At 41.2% G+C, this 11,728-nt stretch overlaps 1 protein-coding gene across 1 annotated transcript; it reads right to left on the reverse strand.

Moving 5' to 3' along the window:
• Positions 1 to 83: 83 nt before the first annotated feature.
• Positions 84 to 11,575, reverse strand: cd59a (CD59 molecule (CD59 blood group) a). Its single transcript, XM_030409280.1, has 5 exons — positions 11,483 to 11,575; positions 11,320 to 11,400; positions 9,751 to 9,852; positions 9,244 to 9,317; positions 84 to 1,138 (listed from the first exon to the last, which is right to left on the reverse strand). The coding sequence occupies exons 2-5, from the start codon at positions 11,372 to 11,374 to the stop codon at positions 1,016 to 1,018; spliced, it is 354 nt and encodes a 117-aa protein (XP_030265140.1). The 5' UTR covers positions 11,375 to 11,400; positions 11,483 to 11,575; the 3' UTR covers positions 84 to 1,015.
• Positions 11,576 to 11,728: the final 153 nt, after the last annotated feature.

Raw genomic sequence — 11,728 nt, forward strand, 5'->3', positions numbered from 1 at the left:
TAGATAATTAGACCTGAGAGCAGACATCTGACCTCACCTGTTTCCAATCATCAATATCTAATCAATCAGGCAGACACTCTGAATGCTTGTCACCATTTATTGATTTAATGTTCATGTACATGTATTGTTGTGAAACTGTTTTCATTTCAAACAGAGTTAAAGAGCAAAGCAGCCTCACATCATTTTCAAAGTTTATTTTGACAGGTCTGGAGTTAAAGGTGCAGTTTCCAGTTTCTGTGTAGTTTAAATTACTTTAAACATAATGTCTCTATAAATGAATGGATATTGATGTGGCGTTAAAAGAATGTAATATTTTGATTTAAAAAGTTGGATGTTTGAGAAAATTTTTCTTTAAATCTTGGAACTCATTTCTGATGTCAGACCACAATCAACATCCATGAATCCACTCAGGTGAACACAGACGGTTCAGAACTGTCGGAAGGGTCAAGGTCTTCATGATCAAAGTAATCTATTACATCCATGAGTACACTGCAGCACATGATGAATGAAGAGCATTTGTCTCAGTGTGAAAATATACAATATATAGTATTATAACATTTGGTTTTGTGACACTGAATCTCATACTGACAAGTGATTATAAACTACAGTAACATGTTCACATGCAAACATTTCTGAAGAGATCAACTTACTGTGACAATGACAATGTGAGACTAAAGAGAATTCAGATTCATGTGTGTGAAGTCTTCATGATGAACTCACCTCGTTCTCTTCAGGAAACTTTATTAACTATTATTATTAATGACAAAGCTGACCTGTAAAATAATGTGTTGCTAAGATTTCATCGTTTATTCCTAAATACAAACAAAGTGAGAAAGCTGTGAACTCCTAATGCGCAATCAATCAAATGCTTCAGTTGTGATCAATATGAATATTGATAAAATGATTGAGTGAGAAAGCTTAGAATATGTTCAGCTGCTGAAACTGTTTCTTCACATCATAGAAATAATTATAATGAATGAGTTAGAGAAACTTCTAGCAGCCACAGGGGGTGCTGTCAGTGAATACACCACCACATGATGGCTACCGAGGCCAGCAGACCAATCACAGAGCTCGCTGCAGAGGAGGGGGCGGAGTTACACAGGTCAGAGTTGCAGCACTTGAAGGTAAAGCTGGAAACCTGGGGATGATCAATAAAGTTACTGATGAGATGGATAAACAAGTCAGCAGCTTCAGGAAGGTCTGTTTGAATTAACCAGCAACTTTCACTGAAATACGGATCAACATTATAAATATGGTAACAAGTCAAATCTATATACATATACACACTTTCACATATCCACTCACTGTGTGGTGTCTATATGATTCACTGTGGTGTCTATATGACCCACTGTGGTGGCTATACGATTCACTGTGGTGTCTATACGATTCACTGTGTGGTGTCTATACGATTCACTGTGGTGTCTATATGATTCACTGTGGTGTCTATAGGATTCACTGTGGTGTCTATATGATTCACTGTGTGGTGTCTATACGATTCACTGTGGTGTCTATATGACTCACTGTGGTGTCTATATGATTCACTGTTGTGTCTATATGACTCACTGTGGTGTCTATATGATTCACTGTGGTGTCTATATGATTCAGTGTGGTGTCTATATGATTCAGTGTGGTGTCTATACGATTCACTGTGGTGTCTATACGATTCACTGTGTGGTGTCTATACGATTCACTGTGGTGTCTATACGATTCACTGTGTGGTGTCTATACGATTCACTGTGGTGTCTATATGATTCACTGTGGTGTCTATATGATTCACTGTGGTGTCTATATGACCCACTGTGGTGGCTATACGATTCACTGTGGTGTCTATATGATTCACTGTGTGGTGTCTATACGATTCACTGTGGTGTCTATACGATTCACTGTGTGGTGTCTATATGATTCACTATGGTGTCTATATGATTCACTGTGGTGTCTATAGGATTCACTGTGGTGTCTATACGATTCACTGTGTGGTGTCTATACGATTCACTGTGGTGTCTATATGATTCACTGTGGTGTCTATACGATTCACTGTGGTGTCTATATGACTCACTGTGGTGTCTATATGATTCACTGTTGTGTCTATATGACTCACTGTCTGGTGTCTATATGATTCACTGTGGTGTCTATATGATTCACTGTGGTGTCTATATGACTCACTGTGGTGTCTATATGATTCACTGTTGTGTCTATATGACTCACTGTCTGGTGTCTATATGATTCACTGTGGTGTCTATATGATTCACTGTGGTGTCTATATGATTCACTGTGGTGTCTATACGATTCACTGTGTGGTGTCTATACGATTCACTGTGTGGTGTCTATACGATTCACTGTGGTGTCTATATGATTCACTGTTGTGTCTATACGATTCACTGTGTGGTGTCTATATGATTCACTGTGGTGTCTATACGATTCACTGTGTGGTGTCTATACGATTCACTGTGGTGTCTATATGATTCACCGTGGTGTCTATATGACTCACTGTGGTGTCTATATGATTCACTGTGGTGTCTATATGATTCAGTGTGGTGTCTATATGATTCAGTGTGGTGTCTATACGATTCACTGTGTGGTGTCTATATGATTCACTGTGGTGTCTATATGATTCACTGTGGTGTCTATACGATTCACTGTGTGGTGTCTATATGATTCACTGTGGTGTCTATATGATTCACTGTGGTGTCTATATGATTCACTGTGGTGTCTATATGACCCACTGTGGTGGCTATACGATTCACTGTGGTGTCTATATGATTCACTGTGTGGTGTCTATACGATTCACTGTGGTGTCTATACGATTCACTGTGTGGTGTCTATATGATTCACTATGGTGTCTATATGATTCACTGTGGTGTCTATAGGATTCACTGTGGTGTCTATACGATTCACTGTGTGGTGTCTATAGGATTCACTGTGGTGTCTATATGATTCACTGTGTGGTGTCTATACGATTCACTGTGGTGTCTATATGATTCACTGTGGTGTCTATATGACTCACTGTGGTGTCTATATGACTCACTGTGGTGTCTATATGACTCACTATGGTGTCTATATGACTCACTGTGTGGTGTCTATATGAAGCACCGTGTGGTGTCTATATGACTCACTGTGTGGTGTCTATATGACTAACTGTAGTGTCTATATGAAGCACTGTCTGGTGTCTATATGAAGCACTGTGTGGTGTCTATATGAAGCACTGTGTGGTGTCTATATGAAGCACTGTGTGGTGTCTATATGACTAACTGTGGTGTCTATATGACTGACTGTGTGGTGTCTATATGAAGCACTGTGTGGTGTCTATATGACTCACTGTGTGGTGTTTATATGAAGCACTGTGTGGTGTCTATATGACTCACTGTGGTGTCTATATGACTGACTGTGTGGTGTCTATATGACTCACTGTGTGGTGTCTATATGACTCACTGTGGTGTCGATATGACTGACTGTGTGGTGTCTATATGAAGCACTGTGTGGTGTCTATATGATTCACTGTCTGGTGTCTATATGACTGACTGTGTGGTGTCTATATGATTCACTGTCTGGTGTCTATATGATTCACTGTGGTGTCTATATGACTCACTGTCTGGTGTCTATATGATTCACTGTTGTCTATATGATTCACTGTGGTGTCTATATGACTCACTGTAGTGTCTATATGATTCACTGTGGTGTCTATATGAAGCACTGTGTGGTGTCTTTATGACTCACTGTGGTGTCTAAATGACTGACTGTGTGGTGTCTATATGAAGCACTGTCTGGTATCTATATGACTGACTGTGTGGTGTCTATATGACTGACTGTGGTGTCTATATGACTGACTGTGGTGTCTATATGACTGACTGTGTGGTGTCTATATGAAGCACCGTGTGGTGTCTATATGACTCACTGTGTGGTGTTTATATGAAGCACTGTGTGGTGTCTATATGACTCACTGTGGTGTCTATATGACTGACTGTGTGGTGTCTATATGACTGACTGTGTGGTGTCTATATGACTCACTGTGGTGTCGATATGACTGACTGTGTGGTGTCTATATGACTCACTGTGGTGTCTATATGACTGACTGTGTGGTGTCTATATGACTCACTGTGTGGTATCTATATGACTCACTGTGGTGTCGATATGACTCACTGTGTGGTGTCTATATGACTCACTGTGGTGTCTATATGACTGACTGTGTGGTGTCTATATGACTCACTGTGTGGTGTCTATATGACTCACTGTGGTGTCTATATGACTCACTATGGTGTCTATATGACTCACTCTGTGGTGTCTATATGAAGCACCGTGTGGTGTCTATATGACTCACTGTGTGGTGTCTATATGACTAACTGTAGTGTCTATATGAAGCACTGTCTGGTGTCTATATGAAGCACTGTGTGGTGTCTATATGAAGCACTGTGTGGTGTCTATATGAAGCACTGTGTGGTGTCTATATGACTAACTGTGGTGTCTATATGACTGACTGTGTGGTGTCTATATGAAGCACTGTGTGGTGTCTATATGACTCACTGTGTGGTGTTTATATGAAGCACTGTGTGGTGTCTATATGACTCACTGTGGTGTCTATATGACTGACTGTGTGGTGTCTATATGACTCACTGTGTGGTGTCTATATGACTCACTGTGGTGTCGATATGACTGACTGTGTGGTGTCTATATGAAGCACTGTGTGGTGTCTATATGATTCACTGTCTGGTGTCTATATGACTGACTGTGTGGTGTCTATATGATTCACTGTCTGGTGTCTATATGATTCACTGTGGTGTCTATATGACTCACTGTCTGGTGTCTATATGATTCACTGTCTGGTGTCTATATGATTCACTGTGGTGTCTATATGACTCACTGTAGTGTCTATATGATTCACTGTGGTGTCTATATGAAGCACTGTGTGGTGTCTTTATGACTCACTGTGGTGTCTAAATGACTGACTGTGTGGTGTCTATATGAAGCACTGTCTGGTATCTATATGACTGACTGTGTGGTGTCTATATGACTGACTGTGGTGTCTATATGACTGACTGTGGTGTCTATATGACTGACTGTGTGGTGTTTATATGAAGCACCGTGTGGTGTCTATATGACTCACTGTGTGGTGTTTATATGAAGCACTGTGTGGTGTCTATATGACTCACTGTGGTGTCTATATGACTGACTGTGTGGTGTCTATATGACTGACTGTGTGGTGTCTATATGACTCACTGTGGTGTCGATATGACTGACTGTGTGGTGTCTATATGACTCACTGTGGTGTCTATATGACTGACTGTGTGGTGTCTATATGACTCACTGTGTGGTATCTATATGACTCACTGTGGTGTCGATATGACTCACTGTGTGGTGTCTATATGACTCACTGTGGTGTCTATATGACTGACTGTGTGGTGTCTATATGACTCACTGTGTGGTGTCTATATGACTCACTGTGGTGTCTATATGACTCACTATGGTGTCTATATGACTCACTGTGTGGTGTCTATATGAAGCACCGTGTGGTGTCTATATGACTCACTGTGTGGTGTCTATATGACTAACTGTAGTGTCTATATGAAGCACTGTCTGGTGTCTATATGAAGCACTGTGTGGTGTCTATATGAAGCACTGTGTGGTGTCTATATGAAGCACTGTGTGGTGTCTATATGACTAACTGTGGTGTCTATATGACTGACTGTGTGGTGTCTATATGAAGCACTGTGTGGTGTCTATATGACTCACTGTGTGGTGTTTATATGAAGCACTGTGTGGTGTCTATATGAAGCACCGTGTGGTGTCTATATGACTCACTGTGTGGTGTCTATATGACTAACTGTAGTGTCTATATGAAGCACTGTCTGGTGTCTATATGAAGCACTGTGTGGTGTCTATATGAAGCACTGTGTGGTGTCTATATGAAGCACTGTGTGGTGTCTATATGACTAACTGTGGTGTCTATATGACTGACTGTGTGGTGTCTATATGAAGCACTGTGTGGTGTCTATATGACTCACTGTGTGGTGTTTATATGAAGCACTGTGTGGTGTCTATATGACTTACTGTGGTGTCTATATGACTGACTGTGTGGTGTCTATATGACTCACTGTGTGGTGTCTATATGACTCACTGTGGTGTCGATATGACTGACTGTGTGGTGTCTATATGAAGCACTGTGTGGTGTCTATATGATTCACTGTCTGGTGTCTATATGACTGACTGTGTGGTGTCTATATGATTCACTGTCTGGTGTCTATATGATTCACTGTGGTGTCTATATGACTCACTGTCTGGTGTCTATATGATTCACTGTCTGGTGTCTATATGATTCACTGTGGTGTCTATATGACTCACTGTAGTGTCTATATGATTCACTGTGGTGTCTATATGAAGCACTGTGTGGTGTCTTTATGACTCACTGTGGTGTCTAAATGACTGACTGTGTGGTGTCTATATGAAGCACTGTCTGGTATCTATATGACTGACTGTGTGGTGTCTATATGACTGACTGTGGTGTCTATATGACTGACTGTGGTGTCTATATGACTGACTGTGTGGTGTCTATATGAAGCACCGTGTGGTGTCTATATGACTCACTGTGTGGTGTTTATATGAAGCACTGTGTGGTGTCTATATGACTCACTGTGGTGTCTATATGACTGACTGTGTGGTGTCTATATGACTGACTGTGTGGTGTCTATATGACTCACTGTGGTGTCGATATGACTGACTGTGTGGTGTCTATATGACTCACTGTGGTGTCTATATGACTGACTGTGTGGTGTCTATATGACTCACTGTGTGGTATCTATATGACTCACTGTGGTGTCGATATGACTCACTGTGTGGTGTCTATATGACTCACTGTGGTGTCTATATGACTGACTGTGTGGTGTCTATATGACTCACTGTGTGGTGTCTATATGACTCACTGTGGTGTCTATATGACTCACTATGGTGTCTATATGACTCACTGTGTGGTGTCTATATGAAGCACCGTGTGGTGTCTATATGACTCACTGTGTGGTGTCTATATGACTAACTGTAGTGTCTATATGAAGCACTGTCTGGTGTCTATATGAAGCACTGTGTGGTGTCTATATGAAGCACTGTGTGGTGTCTATATGAAGCACTGTGTGGTGTCTATATGACTAACTGTGGTGTCTATATGACTGACTGTGTGGTGTCTATATGAAGCACTGTGTGGTGTCTATATGACTCACTGTGTGGTGTTTATATGAAGCACTGTGTGGTGTCTATATGACTCACTGTGGTGTCTATATGACTGACTGTGTGGTGTCTATATGACTCACTGTGTGGTGTCTATATGACTCACTGTGGTGTCGATATGACTGACTGTGTGGTGTCTATATGAAGCACTGTGTGGTGTCTATATGATTCACTGTCTGGTGTCTATATGACTGACTGTGTGGTGTCTATATGATTCACTGTCTGGTGTCTATATGATTCACTGTGGTGTCTATATGACTCACTGTCTGGTGTCTATATGATTCACTGTCTGGTGTCTATATGATTCACTGTGGTGTCTATATGACTCACTGTAGTGTCTATATGATTCACTGTGGTGTCTATATGAAGCACTGTGTGGTGTCTTTATGACTCACTGTGGTGTCTAAATGACTGACTGTGTGGTGTCTATATGAAGCACTGTCTGGTATCTATATGACTGACTGTGTGGTGTCTATATGACTGACTGTGGTGTCTATATGACTGACTGTGGTGTCTATATGACTGACTGTGTGGTGTCTATATGAAGCACCGTGTGGTGTCTATATGACTCACTGTGTGGTGTTTATATGAAGCACTGTGTGGTGTCTATATGACTCACTGTGGTGTCTATATGACTGACTGTGTGGTGTCTATATGACTGACTGTGTGGTGTCTATATGACTCACTGTGGTGTCGATATGACTGACTGTGTGGTGTCTATATGACTCACTGTGGTGTCTATATGACTGACTGTGTGGTGTCTATATGACTCACTGTGTGGTATCTATATGACTCACTGTGGTGTCGATATGACTCACTGTGTGGTGTCTATATGACTCACTGTGGTGTCTATATGACTGACTGTGTGGTGTCTATATGACTCACTGTGTGGTGTCTATATGACTCACTGTGGTGTCTATATGACTCACTATGGTGTCTATATGACTCACTGTGTGGTGTCTATATGAAGCACCGTGTGGTGTCTATATGACTCACTGTGTGGTGTCTATTATGACTAACTGTAGTGTCTATATGAAGCACTGTCTGGTGTCTATATGAAGCACTGTGTGGTGTCTATATGAAGCACTGTGTGGTGTCTATATGAAGCACTGTGTGGTGTCTATATGACTAACTGTGGTGTCTATATGACTGACTGTGTGGTGTCTATATGAAGCACTGTGTGGTGTCTATATGACTCACTGTGTGGTGTTTATATGAAGCACTGTGTGGTGTCTATATGACTCACTGTGGTATCTATATGACTGACTGTGTGGTGTCTATATGACTGACTGTGGTGTCTATATGACTGACTGTGGTGTCTATATGACTGACTGTGTGGTGTCTATATGAAGCACCGTGTGGTGTCTATATGACTCACTGTGTGGTGTTTATATGAAGCACTGTGTGGTGTCTATATGACTCACTGTGGTGTCTATATGACTGACTGTGTGGTGTCTATATGACTGACTGTGTGGTGTCTATATGACTCACTGTGGTGTCGATATGACTGACTGTGTGGTGTCTATATGACTCACTGTGGTGTCTATATGACTGACTGTGTGGTGTCTATATGACTCACTGTGTGGTGTCTATATGACTCACTGTGGTGTCTATATGACTGACTGTGTGGTGTCTATATGACTCACTGTGTGGTGTCTATATGACTCACTGTGGTGTCTATATGACTCACTGTGTGGTGTCTATATGACTCACTGTGGTGTCGATATGACTGACTGTGTGGTGTCGATATGACTGACTGTGTGGTGTCTATATGAAGCACTGTGTGGTGTCTATATGACTCACTGTGTGGTGTCTATATGACTCACTGTGTGGTGTCTATATGACTCACTGTGTGGTGTCTATATGATTCTGTTGCTGTCAGTTGCTCTATGTCACTGTATGTCGCTTGTCGTTGCTGTTCGTTGCTGTATGTTGCAGTATGTTTCTGTATGTTGCTGTATGTGATCTTTCAGTAACAGTTGAGCCCCGGGTCAGATGAGAAGGATGTCTGATGGCAAGTAGAGTCGTGGTTACCTGGGGAAACATCTGGGCAAGTCGGCTGTACTCACAGTCTGAATACTTCAGACACTGACGGTACGTCATCCCACCTGCACGACAAACACAACACAAACAGTCGGCAGCTTTCTCTCTTAAAGCCATTACACAATGGAAAACTATCCAGGACAATGTAAAAAAGATGGTTTGTTTGGTAGCTTTAAAGCTAATTTAACAAAAATCACTTAAAAGTCTCTCAACAATGCACTCACATTGTTAGTTAATCAGTCTTCATAATTTTTAGTTATGTTGATGTTTTCGCATATGTTGTATTTGTATTTGTGTTTCCTGCCAATGGGACTGCAGATATAAATTAGCCTACAGCTAACTCTGGTGCAATGCATTAAATGATTACATTTATGTTTTAATTGCACATTGACCCTTACAAATAAAATTGAAATTGAAATTGCATTGAACTACTGAAGTTCAGCCAACCAGAGTCCAGTGTTGTCTGTGGTTATGGTACAGGTCGAGGTGTACAGGTACCTCTCTCGGTGAGTGTGAGACAGGCGTCGTCATAGCTACAGTCTCGTTGTTTGGAGCAGCTGGCGGTGTAGTCCTTACAGCTGTAACAGCGGATGGCTGATCCTGAAACACAAAATGTTCTTCATATAAACAATCCCCTTCTACTCTGATGACTCAGTGTTCATGCTAACGGTAGCATCTCTGTGTTAGGATTCATCCAAGGGGGCGCTGTTGGGCTCAGTTGGTAGAGCGCACGCCCCATGTGCCGAGGCTCTGCAGCAGACCCGCGTTTGACTCCCGGCCTGGGTCCCTTTGCTGCGTGTCACTTCCCCTCTCTCTCTCTTTGTTTCCTGTCATATATTCAGCTGTACTATCAATAAAGCCATAAAAGGCCCAAAAAATATAAAAACAAAAAAAAAAAGGATCATATGAGATATATCTGTCACACTTTTTCCTCATTGGTCCATGACATGTATTGTTTGAAAATATAATATGGTAACCAGAAAGACGTGACATGTTTCCAGTAAGTTTTATAAACAGAAAACAACAGCAACACTAACCCATCTCCATCATCTTGAGTGTTACTGACCCTCCATCAAGGTGGAAATAAGCACAAGTCATAAAGTGAAGGGGTTTTTGTTTCCACTTTGATGGCCGGTTGGTTTCCATCAAACACAGATGGATGATGAGTCTCCGCCCTGAATAGACCTCACTAACTGATAAAGAGACGGATTCAGGAATTGTTTCTCACTTTCTTCAACATTGTGAGATATGATTTGGGTTAATCTCTCAGGTAATAATACCTGAATCTGGATTTAATGAATCAGGTTTATTTAGCCAGCTGGTATCTAGCGACTAAAATCATTATATTGATTTTGAATGTTTAAATTTGTGAATCTCTGACCTGAGGGTCAGGAGGTTCAAAGTCCATCATCAGTTCAGAGCAATTTAAAGCTTTCACACCAGTTAAACAACATCAAAACATTAAACAAAGTAAGTGTGTGTGTGTGTGTGTGTGTGTACAGGTTTGGGTAGTAACAGGATTACTTGATTAGTTTATCAACAACCCTGTTATAATAATAAATATTGGAAAAGAAAAAGTTTTTTTCATACTAAACACTGTACTTATGTTCAGGTCAGACTTGGGCACAAAAACCACTTGGTTGGTTCAGGAAAACATTATGTTTTGTTTTTAAATACCTGGTTCTGTCACCACAAACACAGCTGGAAAACACCTGTGTCCTGTAAAATTATCCAGTGGTTTCACTCTTACAGATGCTTTAACCCCAACTCAAACAGTGGTGTCTGGCTGTGCAGCCGTCTCACCTGTAACTCCACCATCATCATCCCACATGATGCATTAAGTAGAACTGTCAGTATGGAACATATCCTCGGACATGTTTAAACGTTAACGTATCGGTGCATTGCAGAAAAGTACACTGCCGACATTTTAAACTGGCAGTGACCAAAACTCTGTTGACATCTTAAGCTTGAGTTGAGATGATCGTACATCAAATGTGATGAACCAGAATCAAACCTTTCAATGAAGAAATCCATTATCAGACGGAACAAAGAAGATATCAAACGTACCAAGTCCGATCAGAGCGGAGCAGATCACCAGACAGATTCCAAGGGTGCGCTTCATTTTTCCTCAGCACAGCTCACACACATCTGGAACCAGAGCAGAATGTTCATTCATGTGAATACAATAACACTGAACAGAGACTGACTAACTAACACAGTGTGAACTTACCCAGCAGCAGCAGCAGCAGTAAAACTGCAGTTCAGCACTACTTCTGTTGTTGATTTGAGGACAGAAGTGGAACAGTGGATAGTCTGACTGACAGTGGAGAGGCCACGCCCAGTGGGAGGAGACTGTGTCAATCAATCACTTTCATTGTTTTCATTGTTTTCCATTAAAATGACAGTTTGGATATTAGAGGATTGTAAACATAAGACCGGGCCTGTCGAATACCGTCATTTTACAATAAAACCATCT

The sequence above is a fragment of the Sparus aurata genome, chromosome 24 (genome assembly GCF_900880675.1).
Source record: "Sparus aurata chromosome 24, fSpaAur1.1, whole genome shotgun sequence".
Classification (NCBI taxonomy): Eukaryota; Metazoa; Chordata; class Actinopteri; order Spariformes; family Sparidae; genus Sparus; species Sparus aurata.

Bases quoted from the DNA above. Each gene is read 5' to 3' on its own strand.
- cd59a (XM_030409280.1), bottom strand. From the start codon at position 11,374: ATGAAGCGCACCCTTGGAATCTGTCTGGTGATCTGCTCCGCTCTGATC. The intron at 9,853-11,319 runs GTACGTTTGATA...TTTGTGTTTCAG, and splicing joins CTCCGCTCTGATCGGACTTG to GATCAGCCATCCGCTGTTAC. The intron at 9,318-9,750 runs GTACCTGTACAC...TTTGTCGTGCAG, and splicing joins TCTCACACTCACCGAGAGAG to GTGGGATGACGTACCGTCAG.